Below are 23453 nucleotides of genomic sequence, written 5' to 3'. Positions count from 1 at the left end.
TACTCCAAGTGAGTCCTCACCAACATCTTCACAACTGCAACATAATGTTGTAACTCCTGTACTCAGTTCCTGGACTGATGGAAGCCCCTGACTTTGGACTGTTTTAGAATAAGGAGCAGAATTGGGCCATTTGGCCCATCGAGCCTTTCTGCCATTCCATCATGGCAGAATTATTTATTTATTTAGAAACACAGTGTGGAGTAGGCCCTGGCAGCCTTTGGAGCCACACCACCACACAACCCCCAACAATCCCAATTTAACCCTAACCTATTCACAGGAATATTACAAGGACCAATTATACTAGCCAGTACATCTTTGGACTGTGGGAGGAAACCGGAGGACCCGGAGAAAAGCCATGTATTCCATGGGGAGGTTACGTAGAGCCTGCTTACAGATGACACAGGAACTGAACTCTGAACTCCAAACCCCATGCTGTAATAGCACCGTGCTAACCGCGATGCTACCGTGGTGCCTAATTATCCCTCTCAACCCCATTCTCCTGCCTTCTTCCCATTACCTTTGACACCCTGACAAATCAAGAATTTATCAACCTCTATTTTAAATATACCACTCACAATACTCCAAGTGCAGTCTGACCAATGCCTCCTAAAGCTTCAGCATTACATCCTTGTGTTTATATTCTAGTCCTCTCAAAATTAATACTAATATTGCACTTGCCTTCCTTACCACCAACTCAACCTGCAAGCTAACCTTTAGCGAATCCTACACAAGGACTCCCAAGTCCCTTTGCACCTCAGATTTTTAAATTTTCTGCCCATTTAGAAAATGGTCTACACTTTTGTTCCTACTACCATAAAGAGTTCAATAAAATACAATTCAAAATATGTGCAGTGTGTAGCATAGATAAACGGTAAACAGAAAAGTAAACAGTAAACAGCTCGCTGTGGTAGTGACGAGACCTCAGTGTTATCAGGTATTCATTAGCCTCACGGTCTGGGGAAAGAAACTGTTACCCAGTCTGGCAGTCCTAATCCTGATGCCCCTGTGCCTCGTTCCTGATGGTAGTGAGTCAAAGCGATTGTGGGATGTGTAGGGATACTCAGCAATCCTCAACTTGCTGGAACACCCACCAATATTCCGAGCAAACCCTGATGTCTATAAAATGTAACTAGCCACAGTCCTTATCCTCAACCAATAATTGCCTGATTTTCTTTGTGGAGAGGTCATAGAAGGTAAAACAATAACAGAATGCAGAATAAAGTGTTACAGTTGCAGGGAAAGTGAAGGTAGACAAGGAGGTGCAAGGTCATCATCATCATTATGTGCCATGTCGTATGACGTGGACAATCATGGCCTATCCATGATCATGATTGATCTTGGCAAATTTTTCTACAGATGTGGTTTGCCATTGCCTTCTTCTGTGCAGTGTCTTTACAAGACAGGTGAGCCCAGCCATTATCAGTATCCTTCAGAGATTGTCTGCCTGGCATCAGTGCTCGCATAACCAGGACTTGTGATATGCACCAGCTGCTTGTACGACCAACCACCACCTGCTCCCATGGTTTCACGTGACGCTGATCAGCGTGGGGTAGACTAAGCAGGTGCTACACTTTGCCCTAGGGTGACCTACAGGCTAGCGGAGTGAAGGAGCACCTTACACCTCCTCTGGTAGAAACATATCTCCAACCTGCTACCCACATAAGGTAGATTGTGAGATTAAAGTGCAACACAGGCGGACAATGAGGAGCAAGGTCATAGCAAAGTAGAATATGAGATTAATTGAAATGTTTTTGTGCCATAGAATCACAGAAAAGTACAGCACAGAAACAGGTCCTTTGGCCCATCTAGTCAATGCCGAACCATTTAAACTGCCTAGTCCCAATGACCTGTACCCAGACCATAGCCCTCTATATCCATACCATCCACATACCTATCCAAAATTCTCTTAAATGTTGAAATCGAGCTCGCATGTACTCCTTGCACTGGCAACTTGTTTTACATTCTCACAACTATGTGCGTGAAGAGGTTTCCCCTCATGTTCCCCTTAAACTCTTCACTTTTCACCCTTAATGCATGACCTCTAGTTCTAATCCCATCCAACTCAATGGAAAAAACCTGCCTGCATTTAGCCTATCTATACCTTCATAATTTTGTGTACCTCTATCAAATTTCCTTCCAATCTTAGACTTCCCAAGCAGTTAAGTCCTAACCTATTTAATCTTTCCTTATAACTCAGGTCCTCCAGTCCCAGCAAAATCCTTGTAAGTTTTCTCCGTACTCTTTAAACCTTATTTACATCTTTCCTACAGGTAGGTGATCAAAAACTGCACACAATAATCCAAATTAGGCCTCACCAACATCTATTACAACATCAACATAACATAACATCTCCTGTACGCAACACTTTGAGTTAGGAAGGCCAATGAACCAAAAGTTTTCTTTATGACCCTATCTACCTGTGGCTCCACATTGAAAGAATTATGGTCCTGAATTCCCAGATCCTTTCGCTCTACCACACTCCTCAGTGCTCTACTGTTCACTGTGTAAGACCTACCCTGGTAGATCCTACCAAAGGTCAACACCTTGCACTTGTCTGCATTACTGACAACACGCTAGAGGAACTCAGCAGGTTGGGCAGCATCTGTGGAAATGATCAGTCAACTTTTCAGGCCGGAACCCTTCATCAGGAGTGTCCTGATGAAGAGTTCCGGCCCGAAACATTGACTGATCGTTTCCACAGATGCTGCCCAACCTGCTGAATTCCTCCAGCATGTTATGAGTGTTGCCTTGACCCCAGCATCTGGAGAGTATTTTGTGTTTACTTGTCTGGTTTAAATTCCATCCCATTTTTCAGCCCATTTTTCCAGTTGATACAGATCTCTCTGCAAGCCATGATAGCCTTCCTCACTGTTCACTACACTCCCAATCTTGGTGTCATCCACAAATTTGCTGATCCAGTTAACATCCAGATCATTGATACAGATGACAAGCAACAGACCCAGCATCTGCTGCATTCCACTATTCCCAGACCTCCAGTCAGAGAGGCAACCATCTACTACAACTCTCTGGCTTTTCCCACAAAGCCAATGTCTAATCCAGTTTACTACCTCATCCTGAATGCTAAGCAACTGAACCTTCTTGACCAATCTGCCATGCAGTTGTTTGTCAAAAGCCTTGCTAAAGTCACGTACAAAACATCGACTTGCCTGCTAACTTCATTGAAAAACTCAATAAGATTGGTTAGACACGACCTAACAGTGGAACAGCATTAGCTATCCTCCAATTCTCCGGTATCTCACCTGCTGCTGAGGATGTTTTACATATCTCTGCTAGGGCCCCTGCAATTTCTGCACTTGCCTCCACAGGATCTGAAGAAACACCTTGTCTCACTCAGTGAATTTATCCACCCTAATTTGCCTCAAGACAGCAAATACCTCCTCCCCTGTAATCTCTATAGGAGCCATGACCTTGCTGATGCTTTGCCTCACTTTTAAGGACTCTGCATCCACCTCCTGAGTAAATACAGATGCAAAAAATCCATTTAAGATCTCCCCCACCTTTTTGGTACTACACATAGATTACCTTTCTGATCTTCCAGAGGATCAATTTTGGCCCTTGCAATTCTTCTGCTCTTAACATACCTGTAGGCTCTCTTAAGATTCACCTTCACCTTGTCTGCTAGGCCAATCTCATGCCTTTTTTTAGCCCACCTGATTTCTTTACGTGCTCTCTTGTATTTCTTATACTCCATAAGTACTTCATTTGTTCCCACCTGCCTATACCTGCTGTACAGCATTTTTTTTCTTAACCAGGACCTCAATATCTCTTGAAAACCAAAAATCCCTACATTTGTTATCTTTACCTTTTATTCTGACAGGCATATACAAGCTTTGTTCTCTCAAAATTTCACTTTTGAAGACCTCCTACTTATCAAGCACACCTTTGCCAGAAAATAGCTGTCCCAATCCACACTTGCCAGATCCTTTCTGATTTCATCACAATTGAAATTGATTTCATCTCTAATTTGGAATCTCAACCCATGGACCAGACCTTATCTTTTCCATACTTTGAAACTAATGGCATTGTGACCACTAGATGCAAGGTGTTCCCCTGCGCAAGCTTCTGTCACCCGCCCTGTCTCATTCCCAAATAGCAGATCAAGTATCGCACACTCTTTCATTGGGACTTCTGTATACTGATGAAGGAAGTTTTCCTGAACACATTTGACAAATTCTATCCCATCTAGTCCTTTTACAGTATGGGATTCCCAGTCAATATGTAGAAAGTTAAAATCATCTACCATAACAGCCTTCTATTTCTTGTAACAGTCTGCGATCTATCTACAAATCTGTTCCTCTAAAACCTTTGGATGGTTGGATGGTCCATAATATAGCCCCATTAGCATGGTCATTTCTTATGCCTCAGTTCCACCCATAAAGTCTCACTTGACAAGTTCTCAGTCTGTTCTGACTGAGCACTGCCGTGACATTTTCCCTGACTAGTAAACCACCCCTCCCCCTATAATTCTCCCGCTTTATCACATCTAAAACAACAGAACCCCGGAATATTGAGCTGTCAGTCCTTCCCCTCCTTCAACCAAGTTCCACTAATAGCTACAATACCATAATACTGTGTTGATCCATGCCCTGAGCTCATCTGCTGTTTTTGTAGCAGCAGTACAATGCAATACATAATAATAGAGAAAAAAAAGTTGAATTGCATTATATTAGATAGTTAAATTAAATAAGTCATGCAAAAGTGAGGTAGCATTCATGGGTTCAATGTCCACTCAGAAATTGGATGGCAGAGGGAAGGAAGCTGTTCCTGAATCATTGAGTGTTTGCCTTCAGGCTTCTGTACCTCCTTCCTGATGGTAGCAATGGGAACACAGCATGACCTAAATGATAAGGATCCTTAATGTTGGATGTCGCATTTTTGAGGCATTGCTCCTTGAAGATGTCCTGGATACTGTGGAGGCTAGGGCTCGTGATGGAGCTGACTAAGTTGACAACTCTCTGCAGCTTATTTCAATCCTGTGCAGTAGCCACCGTACCAAACGGTCCCCCTCCAATTCAGATGCAAGCCATCTCTTCTATACAGGTCCCACCTTCCCTGGAACAGAGCCCAATGATCCAAAACTTCCTCCTACACCAACTTTTTAGCCACGTGTAAAGTTGTATTTACTTCCTAGTTCTGACCACACTAGCAGCTGGCACAGTGGCAATCCTAAGAACACAACCCTGGAGGTACTGCCCTTTAACTTAGCACCTAACTCCCTGAACTTACTTCGCAGAACCTTGTCACTCTTCCTACTTATATCATTGGTGCCTACATGGACCACAGCTTCTGTTTGCTCACCCTCGCACTTAAACATACTGAGACTGAATCTGCAATGCCCCTGACCCTGGTACCCGGGAGGAAACATACCACCTGGAATTTTGTTCTCATCCACAGAACCTCCTTTGTGTTTCCCTGAAGCCTCAAAGATTTAAAACCTCAAAATCCCCACATTAACACTGCCCACAACAACAATTGCCACTCCAACAAAGGGCACTCTGCTTGCCCTACCTTATTTTTAATTTGTTCTTGCCAATCAATCCCAATCACTAATTGGCTTGAACACTCACCAATCTTCCAAACAAACTAGATCTCTATAGACTTAACTCGCCTCCATCCCCATCCTCATCCAATAACCACCTGATTTTCTTTGTGGACAGGGCATGAAGGGGAAGCTCTTTAACTTTGGATGGTGGTTGTCCACCATGTCCAATGATGACTGGGAACATGTGCAGGAGAGTATTTAAAATGGAAAAGTTGTTGCACTGGGGCAGTTCCACCTGCTTGAATCCAGGAGTCCGGGTCCAGTGGAACGAACAGGCATCACAAACTGGGATCTTCCTTGGTTGCAGTGGGTAACCACGAGTCTTCCATGTCTCGTAGTGCCGTTCGCTCTCCCTGGAGCGTTACAGAACCATCTTCCTTACCGTTGAATCTCACTGTAGATCTCATCTGCCCAGTCCGTTGGAGCTGACTTCCCATGCTAGGACTGGCATTTCCCTATCTCTCCGGAGTATGAGACCTGCTGGCTGCCCTCACCTGGTTTAGCCCACCTGTCAACATGGTGTACCAGGGTATGGACGCTATTGCATACAAATAGCTACTTGGTGCCACAGGTGAGAGCTGAGTGTCTGGTGGGGGCCAAAACTGAGTGAACTGCCCCAGAATGGGCACGACAAGTCCCTTCACCAGGGGTGCTTCCACTCCCTGTACGCCAGCAGGTGGTAAGAGTGGGCTCCCTCACCTCCATCCCTCTGACTCTCAACACAGGTGCCCCTCAGGGCTGTGTACTTAGTCCCCTCTTTTATTCCCTGTATACCCATGACTGTGTGGCCACCCACAGCTCTAATCTGATAATTAAATTTGCCAATGACACTACATTGATTGGCGTAATCTCAAACAATAATGAGGTGGCCTACAGGGAAGAAGTCATCTCTCTGACACAGTGGTGTCAAGAAAACAACCTCTCCCTCAATGTCGCAAAAACAAAGGAGCTGGTTGTGGATTACAGGAGGAATGGAGATGGGTTAACCCTTGTTAACATTAATGGATCTGCAGTTGAGAGGGTAAACAGCTTTAAGTTCCTCAGCATCCACATCACCGAACACCTCACATGGTCTGTACACACCACCTGTGTAGTGAAAAAGGCACAACAGCGCCTCTTTCTCCTCAGACGTTTGAGGAAGTTTGGCATGGGCCCCCAATTCCTAAGAACTTTCTACAGGGGCACAGTTGAGTGCATCCTGACTGGCTGTATCACTGCCTGGTATGGAAACTGTACCTTAATCGCAGGATTCTGCAGAGAGTGGTGCATTTGTAGTTGTGAACTTCCCAAGATTCAGGTTATTTACAAGGGCAGGTGTGAAAAAAGGGTCCGAAGGGAATGGAGTCACCCCAACCACAATCTATTCCAGCTGCTACTATCCAGGAAAAAAATACCGCAGCATAAAAGCCAGGATCAACAGGCTCCGGGACAGCTTCTTCCACCAGGCCATCAGACTGATTAACTCACGCTGATTTGAGTGTATTGCTATGTTACACTGACTGTTCTAGTTATTATAAATTACTATGATTGCACATTCCACATTTAGACGGAGATGTAACGTAAAGATTTTTACTCCTCATGTTTGTGAAGGACGTAAGAAATGAAGTCAATTCAATTCAATTCACCCCATACACCCCATGTTTTGATGTACATGTGACAAGTAAAGCTAAACTTTTGAATCAACTGCCTAAAGACTGGAAGTGAAAGGTTTTGTGTGAATCTCTTTCAGATGCCGGTGTATTATTGCCCTTCTGGCCAGTACACTACCTCAGCAACCCAACAGTTCAGGCCTGTCGCTACGGTTCAATACAACGCAGCGCGAAGCCAGCAGATGCCACAGACCACACAACCATCAGGTACCCCATTCCAGCAGTGTTGTTTCTCATTCCTCCGAGTGAGCCTTGTCATTTTCCTCCTTGTGTTTCTGCCTTATCTTGAATGGGGTTCATTTAGAGTCAGAATCAGTTTGTAACCTCAGCATTCAAGAACTGCTTTTTCCCTCCTGCCGTCAGATTTCTGAATGGATGTGAACACTAACTCACTATTTGTTTTTCTATTCACACTACTTACTTTTATTTAATTTTTGTACGTATATATGTCATTTACAGTTTTATTATTATGTATTGCATTGTACTGCTGCCACAAAACAACAAATTTCATGACATATGCCGGTGATGTTAAACCTGATTCTGATTCTGCTGTTTATTATCCCCAGTGTATGCTATGAAATACATTGTTTTGTGTCAGCAGTACATTGAAATACATAATAATAAAAACTATAAATTACAATAAGAAATATATACAAAATCTTAAATTAATATACAGTGCAAAAAAAGAGCAAAAAAAGAGAAAAAATATAATGAGATAGTGTTCATGGGTTCATTGTTCATTCAGAAATCTGATGGTGGAGGGAAAGAAGCTGTTCCTAACACGTTGAGTGTGTGTCTTCAGGCTCTTGTACCTCCTTGATGGTGGCAATAAGAAGAGGGCATGTCCTGGGTGATGGGGGACCTGAATGATGGATGCTGCCTTTTTGAGGCATCACCTTTTGAAGGTGTCCTCGATACTGGGGAGGCCAGTGCCCATGATGAAGCTGGCTGAGTTTGCAACTGTCTGCAGCTTTTTCCGATCCTGTGCAATGTCCCCTCTATACCAGATGGTGATGCAACCAAAGATGCACAGATTGAAAGTACATTTATTATCAAAGATTGTGTGCAGTATACATCCCTGAAATCTGTCTTCCCCACAGACGGACACGAAACAAAAAAGAACCATGGAAGCAATACGTTCAAAGAAAAATATCAAACATCAAACCCTGCCGCCCCCAAACCCCACACACAAAAAAAAAACAGCGACAAGAAACGAGAATATAGAACACAAAAACAAAAGGCATATTTCAGTTCATTTAAGTTCAGTGTTCATTATCTGCAGGCAGCCCCGATTCAAAACTCACCTGAAAGTAGTAACAATAAAGAGTTGACCAAAGCTAGAACTAGAACTAGAACACTGAGTCCAAATCTACAGTCCACCTCTCTGGCCCATCTGCCAACAGCATCAAGGGAGAGAGAGATCTATTGAACACAAGGACCCCCACCCCGCCCCAGGAGCAGCAAGTGAAAGGGAGCAAGAGACCGCCACACACAGCCACCTCCGACGGCAGCGAGCAAGAGGCTGGAAGACAGCGCTAAATACTTTTCAGTTTTCAGTCAGAGTGCTCTCCACAGTACATCTGTAGAAACTTGCCATAGTCATTGGTGACGTCTCCTCAAACGCCTAATGTAATATAACCGCTGTCTTGCCTTCTTTGCAATTGCATCAATATGTTAGGCCCAGGATAGATCTTCAGAGATGTTGACACCCAAGAACTTGAAACTGCTCAGAATGAGGGACAAAGGAAGAAAAGCGATACCTCATGCCCAATCAAGCTAATACGGGGGGGGGGGGCATAATTTTAAGGTGATTGGAGGAAAGTATGGGGGGGATGTCAAAGGTAATTTTCTTACACAGAGTGGTGGGTGCATGAAATACACTGCCAGGGACAGTGGTGAGATACGTTAGGTACATTTAAAAGATTCTTAGATAGGCACAAGGATTTAAGAAAAAGTTACAGTTTTGGTCTGTGTAGAAGGGAAGGTTTAGATTAATTTCAGAGCAAGTTAAAAAAGTCAGCACATCGTGGGCTGAAGGAATTGTACTGTGCTGTGCTGAATGTCCTATGAATTCCACCTGCCATTGCTCTGTCCAAGTTACCAATAGGTCAGTTACCAATAGGTCAGGATCCTGACGAAGGGTCTCGGCCTGAAACGTCGACTGCACCTCTTCCTACAGATGCTGCCTGGCCTGCTGCGTTCACCAGCAACTTTGATGTGTGTTGCTTGAATTTCCAGCATCTGCAGAATTCCTGTTGGTCAGTATCTTTATTATGTTTTGCAACTCCAAAGGTAGTGGACTAAAGTAGAAGGAGTCAATTTTAGAAAACCTAGCACATTTATTTTTCCTACATTTACACACTTAGTCCAGCAGTCGTGGTGCATACGGATCCCTTCTTTGTAGAAGTCGGTGTCTTGGACCTCCAGAAAGTGGTCCACAGCAGGGGTGATCAATAAGTTCATGGCCGAAGGTAGAAGGAGATGAGTTATTAACTTCAAACTTTCTGCATTTTCTCTCAAAGAGTTGAACTGCATGTGCATGTAACGAGAGTGGTGTAACTCATTTCCTTCTACCTTAGGCCATGAACTTATCAATAACCCCTGCTATGGACATCCTGGAGGTCCAAGATGTTTTTGATACATGCATGTACAGTTCATCTCTTTGAGTGATAATGCAGAAAGTTTGAAGTTAATAACTCACCTCCTTCTACCTTAGGCCACGAAATTATCAATCACCCCTGCTGTGGACCACTTTTACAAAGGAGGGATTTGTATGCTCCACGTCCACTGGATTAAGTTTGTACATGTAGGAGGGGACTATGTTGAAAAATAAATGTGCTAGGTTTTCTAAAATTGACTTCGTCTACCTTAGGCTACGAACTGATCAATCACCCCTCGTATAACTTGGTGCCGTGATGACGTGGTGCCAGCTACGTACTTTTACATATAACCCGTAATGAATTATTTAAATGAACAGGAGTGCTTAATTAAACAATATATTTACAATAACACTCAAATATTACTGAAATATTAAATACACAACACTCCTCCCTGCTTAGCTATTATCTCCAAAGCAATATAGAATGCATCTCATATACTATATAGACAGGTGAGACTCATGGCTGTGAAACAATCTTAGGTTCGAGGACTTGTTAAACAATCTCAGATTCTGGGGCCTCATCCATGATGGTTGTAGGAGTTGAATCTGAGACTGCAAGAAGTGGTTCTGACAACTCTGCCCACCTTTCTTCTCAACTGATTGATGTGTCATCTCCAGATGATATCAGACGCAATCTCCGCTGTGTAGGAGCGTGGCCCAGTTCTGTCCTTAACCTTTCCAAGTGCCCACTTTTGATGACGTCTGTAGTCCCTCTCCAAGACTGCTTGCCCAGGAGTGAAACTTTGAACCTTCTTGTTTGAGGAGCCTTCAGTTTGTCTCAGCTGTTTGTCCTGCATACTCCTTCTGAGATTGGGTTTGAGGAGATCCAAGAGTGAACGCAAGGGATGACCCAGGAACAGAATAGCTGGTTGTGGAGTGTTCTGCATTGGGATGTGCAAGGAAGAAATCAGCAAGGTTCTGATTCAGAGTCAGTGTAGTGTATTCTGCTGACTTTGCTCATTGTCAAGCCACTTGTAGCCAGGTAGTATGGGGCAGATGGAGTAAGTCTTATTCCAGTCAATTTCAGGAATGACTGAAACTGTTCCACAACAAACTGTGGTCCATTGTCACTAACTAAGTGTTCTGGAACCCCAGTCGTTGAGAAGAGGCTTCTCAACACATCAACAGTGCGTGTGAGGCTCTAGTGAAGCGACTGGGAACACTTCTGGCTACTTTCTAGCTGCATCCACTGCCACCAAAACATGAGTCCCCATGAATGGCCCTACAAAATCCACGTGAATCCTCTGCCAGGGCAATGCAAAGGTCTTGATATAGTGGATATGGAGAGGGTGTTTCCTATGGTGGGAGAGTATAACACCAGTGGACACAGCCTCAGAACATTGAGGCATCCTGTTAGAAGGGATATGAGGAGAAATTTCTTTAGCTAGAGAGTTATGAATCTGTGGAATTCTTTGCCACAGGCAGCTATGGAGGCCAAGCCTTTATGTATATTTAAGGCAGAGGTTGATAGATTCTTGATTGAACAGGGCATGAAGGGATTTGGGGAGAAGGCAGGAGATTGGGGCTGTAAGGAAAATTTGATCAGCCATCATGAAATGCTGGAGCAGACTCGATGGACTTGATCCTCAATCCGCTGACCTATCCCAGGCTTTTGTTTTGACCACGCCCTAGATGGCCAGAATGTAGCTCCTCCAACACTTTAGCTCTTAGCTTGGATAGTAGAACAACTCTCAGTCCCCACATAAGGCAAATCCTGTCAAGAGCAAGTTCATCCTGGAGCTGGTAAAAGTGGGGAAACTAGATTTTCTGCTGAACATGGGGTGTATGGATTGAATTGAATTGAATTGAATTCATTTCTTACATCCTTCCTCAGACAATATGGAGTTTTTTTGTTTTCCCTTGGGATCATCCCTGCCATAGTAGAGAGACTTTCGATTTATGTTAGGGAAAATACGTCAAAAGCAGTGTCTCTTACAAATTTTTCAGGTATTTCCTTTCCCAAAGGTAAACAGGACAATCCATCAGCATTTCTATGATTAGTCGTCCTCTTGAATCCGACAATGGATGCTAATGGCTGATGATCAGTAATGAGGGTAAACTCCCTCCTGTGTAAGTACTGATTGAAACATTTCACACCCCAAACCAGGCTCAAGGCCTCTCTGTCAATCTGTGCATAACTTTTCTCTGCAGCGGTAAGGGAATGTAATACAAAGACTATGGACTATCACTCATAGCACGTAAGACTGAACCTATAGAATAAGATGAACGGTCACACACAAGCTTCTTTGAACGATGTGGATCATAATGTGTGAGTACAGTGTCTGATGTCACCATTTCCTTTACATTTTTGAAAGCCACCTTACTCTTCTTTGTCCATTGTCATTCCTTCCGGCTGTAGTAATGAGTTCAAAGAATGGAGCATGTAGCCAGGTTTGGCAGAACCTATTGTAGTAAGTGACAAGTCCTAAAATGGACTGCAACGGTGACACATTCTTTGGGCCTGGGCATCCACCACTGCTTGAATTTTCTCAGCACACTTGTGTAATCCTTGTACGTCAACAGTGTGGCCACAGAAAGTGATGTTTGTTTCAAATAATTCACACTGGTGCATTCTGCTCTGAGCCCATAATCTTCTAATCTTTTTAACACAGTACTGAGATTTTGGAGATGTTCCTTGTCATCCTCAGTGGTAACAATGATGTCATCCAGGGCAGCCTTACAGCACCTGGTCTGTAGCTTTCTGCCAGAGTGTAACTGCAGATGCTATTCCAAAAATAAACCGGTTATTAAGATAAAGTCCTTTGTGATTGTTATGATGAGAAATACTTTGGACTCTTCTTCCATCTCCATCTGTAGGTAGACCTCAGCTAAGTGTTATCCTCCAGAAAGGTTTCCAAAGATAACCTTTATCCTGGGAAGAGGATATCGATCTACTTTAAGTACTGGGTTGATGGTGACCGTAAAATCACCACAGATTTTCATAGTCCCACTCTTCTTGGCTACTAGCATCACTGACATTGCCCATGGGTTCCAATCAGCCTTGGAAAGAATTCCTTCAGCCTCCATGTGATCCAGCTCACTGGCTGCTTTATCATGGATGATATAAAGAACCAGATGGGCTTTACAAAACTTGGATGTGACATTTTCATATAACACTCTTCTATCCTTGATATGTTTGGGTTTTCCAGTGCCATCCTCAAAACACTGATTTGGCATCATACAGCTTTCTTGTAAGATTCCACAAACTAAATGATCTCTCAGTACAACATTAAGCCCATCACTGAATGGATAATCTCTTCAATTCAGCAAGATAAGGTGAAATGGACTCCCCTTCCTTTTGATTCCACTATGAAACCTAAAGTATTTTGCATTCAACAATGGTTTTGGTTCTAAATGTTCCTGCATTACTTTCACAATATTAGCAAAGCTCAGGTTAGCTGGTCTGGTTGAACATAGAACATAGAAATCTACAGTACATTACTGGCCTTTCGGCCCACAATGTTGTGCCAACTATGTAAGCTACTCTAGAAACTGCCTAGAATTACCCTACCACATAGCCCTCTATTTTCTGAAGCTCCATGCCTATCTAAGAGTCTCTTCAGGGACCCTATTGTATCCACCTCCACCACCGTCGCTGGCAGTGCATTCCACACACCCACCACACTCTGTGTGGGAAAACTTATTCCTGACATCTCCTCTGTACCTGCTTCCAAACACCTTAAAACTGTGCCCCCTTGTGTTAGCCATTTCAGACCTGGGAGAAAGCCTCTGACTATCCACACGATCAATGCCTGTCATCATTTTATACACCTCTATCAGGTCACCTCGCATCTTCCATTGCTCCAATGAGAAAAGGTCAAGTTCACATAAGACATGCTCTCCAATCCATGCAACATCCTTGTAAATCTCCTCTGCACTCTTTCTATAGTATCCACATCCTTCCTGTAGTGAGGTGACCAGAGCTGAACACAGTTCTCCAAGTGGGGTCTAACTAAGGTCTTATATAGCTGGAACATTACCTCACGGCTCTTGAACTCAATCCCATGATTGATGAATGCCAACACACCACACACCTTCTTAACAACACTGCGCAGCAGCTTTGAGTGTCCTACGGACACGAACCCCAAGATCTCTCTTATCTGGGTTGAACACCATCTGCCACTTCTCAGCACAGTTCTGCACCCTATTGATGTCCTGTTGTAACCTCTGACAACCCTCCATACTATCCATAACACAATCAATCTTTGTCATTAGCAAACTTACTAACCGTATAAAGCCTCAGTGCCACGGTAGTGTAGCGGTTAACGCAATGCTATTACAGCTTGGGGCATCAGAGTTCGGAGTTTGATTCCAGCATCCTCTATAAACAAGTCTATACGTTCCTTCCCGTGTGTGCATGGGTTTCCTGCAGGTGCTCCAGTTTCCACCCACAGTCCAAAGACATTCCGGTTACTAGGTTAATTCATCATTGTAAGTTGTCCTGTGATTAAGCTAGTGTTAAAAAATCATTGGTATGCTGGGTGATGCGGCTCAGTGGGTCAGGAATGCCTGTTTCACGCTGCATCTCTAAATACAAATAAGTAAAATAAGGCAAACAACAGGAATTCTGCAGATGCTGGAAATTCAAGCAACACACATCAAAGTTGCTGGTGAACGCAGCAGGCCAGGCAGCATCTCTAGGAAGAGGTGCAGTCGACGTTTCAGGCCGAGACCCTTCGTTTTGAAAGTTCAAAAGTTCCAACTTTCAAATCCCTTACTCACTCTTCCTTCAGTTAGTCCTGACGAAGGGTCTCGGCCTGAAACGTCGACTGCACCTCTTCCTAGAGATGCTGCCTGGCCTGCTGCGTTCACCAGCAACTTTGATGTGTGTTGCTTAAGTAAAATAAGGACCTGTATTGTTCTGTAATGTTCTATGTTCTAAATCAAAAGCATGAATCATTTTCTGAACTTTAAACTTAGCATTTCTGTTTTGGTTATTTTACACTAATTTCTTGTTCAGGAATAATAACAAAAGAAATGCACCCCTCTCATTCTAATGTTTTCACCTAATAAAAAGTCAGCTCATTTTCCCTCTCCACAGATGCTGCCATATCTCTTGTGTACTTACAGATCGTTCCAGATTTTTAGTTTTCAGATTTCAGAGTTATCAGTTTGCAGATTTTTTAGTTTTTAGTTTTCAAAATTGTTTTTAGTTTTCTAACTTTTCCAGATATTTATAGTTTTCAGATTTTTCTGGAGTTTCATTGTTTTAGAAACATAGAAACCCTACAGCACAATACAGGCCCTTCAGCCCACAAAGCTGTGCCGAACGTATCCTTACCTTAGAAATTACCTAGGGTTACCTAGAGCTCTCTATTTTTCTAAGCTCCCTGTATCTATCCGAGAGTCTCTTAAAAGTTCCTATCATATCCTTCTCCACCACTGTCGCTGGCAGCCCATTCCACGCACTCACCAATCTCTGCGTAAAAAACTTACCCATAACATCTCTGTACCTACTTCCAAGCACCTCAAAACTGTGCCCTCCCGTGCTAGCCATTTCAGCCCTGGGAAAAAGCCTCTGACTATCCACATGATCAATGCCTCTCGTCACCTTTTACACCTCTAACAGGTCACCTCTCATCCTCCATCGCACCAAGGACAAAAGGCCAAGTTCACTCAACCTATTCTCATAACGCATGCTCCCCAATCCAGATAGCATCCTTCTAAATCTCCTCTGCACCTTTTCTATGGTTTCCACATCCTTCCTGTAGTGAGGCGACCAGAATTGAGCACAGTACTCTCAAGTGGGCTCTGACCAGGGTCCTATATAGCTGCAACATTACCTCTCGGCTCCTAAACTCAATCCCACAATTGATGAAGGCCAATGCACCATATGCCTTCTTAACCACAGAGTCAACCTACGCAGCTGCTTTGACCGTCCTATGGACTCGGACCCCAAGATCCCTCTGACTCTGCACACTTCCAAGAGACTTACCATTAATGCTATATTCTGCCATCATATTTGACCCACCAAAATGAACCAGTTCACATTTATCTGGGTTGAACCCCATCTGCCACTTCTCAGCCCAGTTTTGCATCCTATCAATGTCCCACTGTAACCTCTGACAGCCCTCCACACTATGCACAACACCCGCAACCTTTGTGTCGTCAGCAAACTCACTAACCCATCCCTGCACTTCCTCATCCAGGTCATTTATAAAAATCATGAAGAGTAGGGGTCCCTGAACAGATCCCTGAGGCACACCACTGGTGACCGACCTCCATGCAGAATATGACCCATCTACAACCACACTTTGCCTTCTGTGGGCAAGCCAGTTCTGGATCCACAAAGCAATGTCCCCTTGGATTCCATGCCTCCTTACTTTCTCAATAAGCCTTGCATAGGGTACCTTATCAAATGCCTTGCTGAAATTCATATACACTACATCTACTGCTCTACCTTCATCAATGTGTTTAGTCACATCCTCAAAAAATTCAATCAGGCTCGTAAGGCACGACCTGCCTTTCACAAAGCCATGCTGACTATTCCTAATCATATTATGCCTCTCCAAATGTTCATAAATCCTGCCTCTCAGGATCTTCTCCATCAACTTACCAACCACTGAAGTAAGAAGATACAATCAATCTGTGCATATGAGCTATCTTATGTATTTATATTTATATTTGTTGTTTTTTTATTTTTTTTTTTGTTCTTTATTTTATTGTGCTGCATTGGATCTGGAGCAACAATTATATCATTCTCCTAGTCCCATACGCCTCTCGTCACCACCTGAGAATCTACCAATAATGGTTGAATCGTCAGCAAATTTATAGATGGTATTTGAGCTATGCCTCGCCACACAGTCATCTGTATATAGGGAGTAGAGCAGTGGGCTAAGCGCACACCCCTGAGGTGCGCCACTGTTGATCGTCAGCGAAGAGGATATGTTGTCACCAATCCGCACAAATGTCGTCTTCTGGTTAGGAAGTCGAGGATCCAATTGCAGAGGGAGGTACAGAGGCCCAGGTTCTGCAGCTTCTCAATCAGGATTGTGGGAATGATGGTGTTAAATGCTGAGCTACAGTTGATGAACGGCATCCTGACGTAGGTCTTCAGACTCCTGTACCTCCTCTCTGATGGTGGCAATGAGAAGAGGGCACGCCCTGGATTTTAGGGGCCCTGAATGATGGATGTTGGCATTGCCATTTGAAGATATCCTCAATGGTGGGGAGAGTTGTGCCCATGATGGAGCTGGAGCTGGAGCTGGCTTCATTTACCACCCTCTGCAGCTTTTTCGACCGAAACGTGTTTCAGCGCTACGTTTTTAATTTTTGAACATTCATACTGCCTCTGAAATAGGAAGGAGGCACAGGAAGACGGGGAGCTGCTCAGCGTGACCTTGTTACCAGGTAACTGGGGAGGGGGCCGCTACACTGTAAGAGAGTGAATACCAGGTCTCACAGTGAACCGGTCTCTTTGCCAGGAGCCACATTCCATCTGACAAAACTATTGCCTCTGTATCAGAGAGTAAAATCAAAATGTGTTGCTTTTTTTTCCTACGCTGTTTTTCAAGTACTTACATTTGTTTTGGAAATGGGCTAAATTAAATCTTACGAGGATGCTTCAGCTAACAAGTATGCTTGTTCAGACCTCAGTTAGATAAATACTAATTAAATAACCATAATGTTCAGTTGCTGTACCATTGAAGCATTTTAATCAACTGTATTTACATTACTGAGTGAACTATCTCACTGAGAGTGTGGAACAAGCTGCCAGCTGAAGTGGTGGATGCAGGTTCAGTTTTAACGTTTAAGAGATGTTTGAATAGGTACGTGGAGGAGAGAGCTCTTGCGGACCATGGTCTGGGTGAAGGTAGATGGAACTAGCGGAAAACCAGGCTGGGACAGACTAGATGGGCCGAAAGACCTGTTTTGGTGCTGTTGTGCTCCATGACTCTATTAATATTGTTTGTATTTATAATTGTTAATTTCAACAACTGGTTTATTGCTGTCATTGCGGCTCTCTGTCGGTTGGGGACAACCATGGATGTTGTGTCCCAGCTGTCCACGTGATATGCAAGCCAGGGCAGTACGATATGGTGAACAAGCTGTTGCCCGTGCAGCAAGCTCCCCCTCTCCGCACAGCTGATGAATCCAAAGGGATGGCAGGGACCGATACAGTGGTGTTGCAGGATTTGCCAGTCAGCACTGAGCTCAGTGTAGGACTACCTTAGGGTCTGCAGCTCGAAATTTTTCCCTCGGGGTTTACTCCCAAAGCCTTCCACATGAGTGAGTCTAGCTGCAAGGAAGCGGAGGCTGGGGATCAAAGTTTTCCTTCTTCTAGCTGAGCTGCCAACCACAGCCAACGAACCCCTCCTTTGACCCTTCTCCTGTCAGTAGAAATGGTTCCGCCAGGCTTAGTACCTAAACCAGATGTGAAGGCCGGGAACTGGATATGGTTGTCAGAGGCTGTTTGAGATGCATATAATCAGTAGAGGGAGCTTATCCTGACTACCATCCCCAGCTACAGCAAACTTAAAGGACGATTGTGTTCATATGTACTGATATACAGTGAAAACCTGTCTTGCATACTGTTCGTACAGACCAGATCATTGAGGTAGTACAAGGAGAAACAATAAAGTGTAACAACGACAGAGAAAGTGCAGTGCAGGTAAACAATAAGATGAAAAATCATAATGAGGTAGATTGTGAGGTCAGAGTCCAATTTATTGTACTCGGGAACTATTCAATAGTCTTATAACAGCAGGATAGAAGCTGCCCTTGAGCCTGGGGGCACGTGCCTTCAGGTTTTTGTATCTGTTGCTCGATGGTAGGGGGAGATGAGAGAAAGTACAGGGTGGACAGGGTCTTCCATTAGGTTGGCTGCTCTACCAAGGGAGCAAGAAGTATAGACAGAGACCGTGGAGGGGAGATTGGATTCCATAATGTGCTGCCTATTTTGAAAGATATATATGTGAGTCTGTACAAGTTAATTGGTTATTGCCGGTTCCAGAGAATTATGTTTGATGTCTATCGCTAATGGATAGGGTGAGTGAGGGTGGTGTGTGCAGGTTGTCACTACTGTGTCAGAAAAGGTGTCACCTCTAACAAGTCACCTCTCATCCTCCTTTTCCCTGAAGAGAAAAGCCCTACCTCACTTAACCTATCCGCATAAAACATGCTCTCTAATCCAGGAAGCATCCTAGTAAATCTCATAGTTATAGAACACTACAGTACAGAAATAGGTTTTTCACCCCATCTACTTCATGCTGATCCTTTTAAACTACATAGTCCTATGGACTTGGACCTGAACCTATAACCCTCTCATCATTATACCTATCCAAATTTCTCTTAAAAGTTGAAATCGAAATCGTACCCACCACATGCTGTCAGCTCATTCCACATTCTCACCGCACTCTGAGTAAAGTAGTTTCCCCTCATGTCCCCCTTCAACTTTTCACCTTTCACCCTTAAGCCATAACCTCGAGTTCTAGTCTCACCCAACCTCAGTGGAAAAAGCCTGCTTGCACTTACCCTAAGTACACCCCTCATAATTTTGTATACCTCTGTCAAATCTCCCCTCATTCACCTACACTCCAGGGAATGAAGGTCTCACCTATTCAGCCTTTCCCTATAACTCAGGTCCTAAAGTCTTGGCAACATCCTTATTAATTTTTTTGCACTCTTTCAACTTTATTTACATTTTTCCATAGGTAGCTGACCAGAATTGCACATAATACTCCAAATTAGGCTTTACCAATGTCTTTCGCAATTTCAACATAACATCCCATCTCCTGTACTCAGTACATTGATTTATGAAGGCCAACTTACCAAAAGCTTCCTTTATGACCTTATCTGCCTATGATGCTACTTTCAAGGAATTATTGTTCTCTATTCCCAGATTCCTCTGTTCTACCGCAGTCCTCAGTGGTTGGTCCTCCCAAAGTGCAACACCTCACATTTGCATGCATTAAATTCCATCTGCCATTTTTTCAGCCCATTTTTCCAGCTGGTCCACATCATGTTGCAAGCATTGATTGTCTTCTTGATGGGGTGGTTGGGGCAGAGGGCCATTACCAGAAGTTTGAGAAAGCCTCCAACCTGATGGCATGAACATCGATTTCTCAAACTTCTGGTAACAGCTCTCTTCCTCACCATTCCCCATTCCCATTTCCCTCTCGCACCTTATCTCCTTACCAGCCCATCACCCCCCTCTGCTGCTCCTCTTCCTTCGCTTTCTTCCATGGCCTTCTGTCCTCTTCTATCAGTTTCCCCCTTCTCCAGCCCTTTATTTCTTCCACCAATCGACTTCCCAGCTCTTTACTTCACCCCTCCCACCTCCCGGTTTCACCTATCACCTACTACCTTGTATTCCTTCCTCCTCTCCTCCCAACTTCTTACTCTGACTTCTCATCTTTTTTCTCCATCTGCCTGTCCATCTATAACTATTGCATTGAAATATAGGCAGCTCAGGATAGTAGTCGCACCATGCTCAACTTTTGATTCCTAACTTTGTCTGAGGTCCTAACAACATCTGCCTCCACAAACTCTCCACTAACTGCTCTGGCACTCTGGTTCCCATCCCCCTGGAACTCTGGTTTAAACTACACTGTGCAGCATTAACAAACCTTCCTGTTAGGATATTAGTCCCCCTCCAGCTCAGGTGCAAGCCATCCCTTTTATACAAGTCCCACCTTCCCAGGAAGGAAGCCCAATGATCCAAATCTATTATGCCCTCCCTCTTACACCAACTCCTTAGCCAAGTATTAAACTGTATAATCTTCCTGGTTCTGTCCTCACCAGCATGTGGCACAGGTAGCAATCCTGAGATCACAACCCCGGAGGTCCTGCCCTTTAACTTAGCACCTAACTCCCTGAACTCTGTATGCAGAACCTTGTCACTTATCCTATCCAAGTCATTGGTACCTATATAGACCATGACTTCTGGCTGTTCACCCTCCCACTTAAGAATCCAAGGTATCCCAGACCCTGGCACCCGGGAGGCAACGTACCATCTGGGAATCTCCTTCTCACCCACAGAACTTCCTGTATGTTCCCATAACTAATGAATCCCCTATCACCACAGTGTGCCTCTTCTTCCCCTTCCTTTCAGAGCCACAGAGCCAGACTCAGTGCCAGTGACCTGACCGCTGTGGCTTTCCTCTGCGAGGTCATACCCCAAAACCATATCTAAAGTGGTATACTTGTTGAGGGAAATGACTACTGGAGTACTCGTGTACTGGCTGCCAATCCTCTTTCCCCCTCCTGATGATGACCTAGTTACCTGTGTCCTGCATCTTCAGTGTAAGTATCTCGCTGTACGTACGATCTATCAACCCCTCAGCCTCCTGAATGATCTGGAGTTCATCCAGTTCCAACTCCTTAATATGGTCTGTTAGAAGCTGCAGCTGGATGCATTTGTTGCAGGTGTAGTTGTCAGGGACACCAGGGGTCTTTCTGCCTCCTTATATTTCACAAGAGGAACATTCCTCTATCCTGCCTGATATCCTCACTGTTCTGAATGTGCAATAAGAAAGAAAAAAAAAATAAACCTACAGCCTACATCTCTCCTCACCAAAGCCTCAAGGAGCCACAGCCTCAACTCCCCACTCTAACACTGGCCCACTCACACAATGCCCGCTCCCACAATGGCTCCCACTTAAACCTAGCATCTTTTTATTGGATCATGCCAAGTGGCTGATTATGCGCAATTCAGTGTCTCCTCAGGAACTGTGGTGCATACAAATTGCCGACTGCCCTGGCTCACTTCTTTCAAACTCTCCCTCCCTCTATGCTATCCAATCAACCAATTTCCCCCAGGATCAATAAAGTATGACTATGACTATGACTGTGTATCCTTGGGAACTATGGGTCTCAAAATCTCCTCTGCGCTAATCTCCTAACAGACAAAATAAATGAAGCTTTGGAGAGCAGTCTGTTCAACTACAACCAGTTCAAGACCAAGAACAAGGTCAGCACCACCACTATCATGGAGCTTCGATATGTAGATGACAACACCATCTTAGCACACTCTGAAGAAGCCTTCCAATTTATCCTGAATGCTTTTGCCAAGGCATTTAGAACCCTGGGTCTTGTCTTGAATATAAGAAAAGATACAGGTCCTGTATCAGCCACCACCCAACTAGCCATTTATTGAGCCCACCATAAAATTTGATGATATTTCCCTTGAAAACAAAGGCCTCTTTGGCTCAGAGATCAGCCACTGCCTGAGTAGTGCTCAGATGAAGGAAAAGAGTCTTTGAAGACCGAGTCCAAACAAAATTTTTGGACCCTAGAGCAGCTGTCCTTCCTTCATTACTGTACGGAGCTGAATCATGGACCACCTACGGTTGACACCTGAAAACCCTGGGAACAACGCCACCAAAGAGCCTTACAAAGGATTTTGAGGATCAACTGGAAGGACAAGCACACCAACACCAGTGTACTGGGGGTGGCCAACATGTACAGCATCTCCACCACAATAAAGCAACAGCAACTCCAATGGATAGGTCATGTCATTGGAATGCCTAACTCATGTTTTCCCAGACAGACCCTTTATTCCCCAATGAAGAAAGGTCAGCCAGCCACCAGTGGGCGAAGGAAACACTTCAAAGATAGCATCACGATCCACCTGAAGAAATTCAACATTACCTCTAAAAACTGAGAAGACATTGCACTCAATAGGTACAGCTGGAGAAATCTATTCAAGAGGGAGCTGTGCTACACGAGAACAAGTGGCAGCTGTGAAAAGAGAGACTGACAACCAAAAGACCCAACCACTAACCACAGCCACCACTTACTCTTACCCACCCCACACCAGAATATGTGGATCCTGGATCGTCCTCTACAGCCACCTGAGAGGTTGATAGACCATAAGTACGTATCCACCAATAGACAAGCCCTCAGGAGAACATCAAACTTGATTCAAGTGATCATACTAATACGACGTTGTGGTGACAATAATTTCTGGATGACATTGTGTCTATCAAATTGGACCAGGCACACCTTGTCTGTCATTTCTATCAGATGTGGAAGTAATAGGTTGTAATAATTCAAATTAACTTTGAAACAATGGTCAAGGTCGGTGGGTCAAATGACCTTTTACCATGTTGTCTGACTCCAGCTTAACGTGATTACAGTGCAGTGAATCATGTTCAGTTCTCTCTAATCCAGGCAGCATCCTGGAAAATCTCCTCTGCAGACTCTCCAAAGCTTCCACATCCTTCCTATGATGAGGCGACCAGAACTGAACACAAGGATGAACTATATTCGTCATATATATTTACATGAATTAGGAATTTGCTGTTGTGTATTGGTGTCATCATTATCAAGTGCCTTTTACACCGCTGGCATTTAGGGCATCAGTGAAGGTCCTCCAACTCTATCTGCCTTTAGCCATTTTCTCTGTTGTGTCCCAGGTGTGTGGTTCACATTTCTGCAGTCATATAGATCCCAGGTGGAGACTCAGGAATACCGTTGTACACAGATATAGGATTCTTCATTGCTGATTCCATTTTGACCAGTTAGGGTTGTTAGCCCTAAGTTGAACCACCAAACCTGGAGGACCTGTGGACCACTCTTAGTCTGGCCTCTACCCTTTGACCTGTTTGGCATAGATGACCTGACCAAAAGTCAAAACACA

General features: G+C 44.1%; 1 protein-coding gene across 4 annotated transcripts in view; it reads left to right on the top strand.

The window, feature by feature from the left end:
- Positions 1 to 23453, top strand: part of LOC140186273 (cAMP-regulated phosphoprotein 21-like) — a 379019-nt gene that overhangs the window by 310519 nt on the left and 45047 nt on the right. For all 4 annotated transcript variants that reach the window (XM_072242365.1, XM_072243188.1, XM_072241563.1 and 1 more), the window contains one exon: positions 7293 to 7419. In XM_072242365.1, coding sequence (XP_072098466.1) covers positions 7293 to 7419 — 127 coding nt within the window. The remainder of the gene's footprint in view (positions 1 to 7292; positions 7420 to 23453) is intronic.

The sequence above is a fragment of the Mobula birostris genome, chromosome 1 (assembly GCF_030028105.1).
Source record: "Mobula birostris isolate sMobBir1 chromosome 1, sMobBir1.hap1, whole genome shotgun sequence".
Taxonomy (NCBI): Eukaryota; Metazoa; Chordata; class Chondrichthyes; order Myliobatiformes; family Myliobatidae; genus Mobula; species Mobula birostris.
The sequence above is the reverse complement of the archived record's forward strand: the minus strand, read 5'-3'. Positions and strand labels throughout refer to the sequence as shown.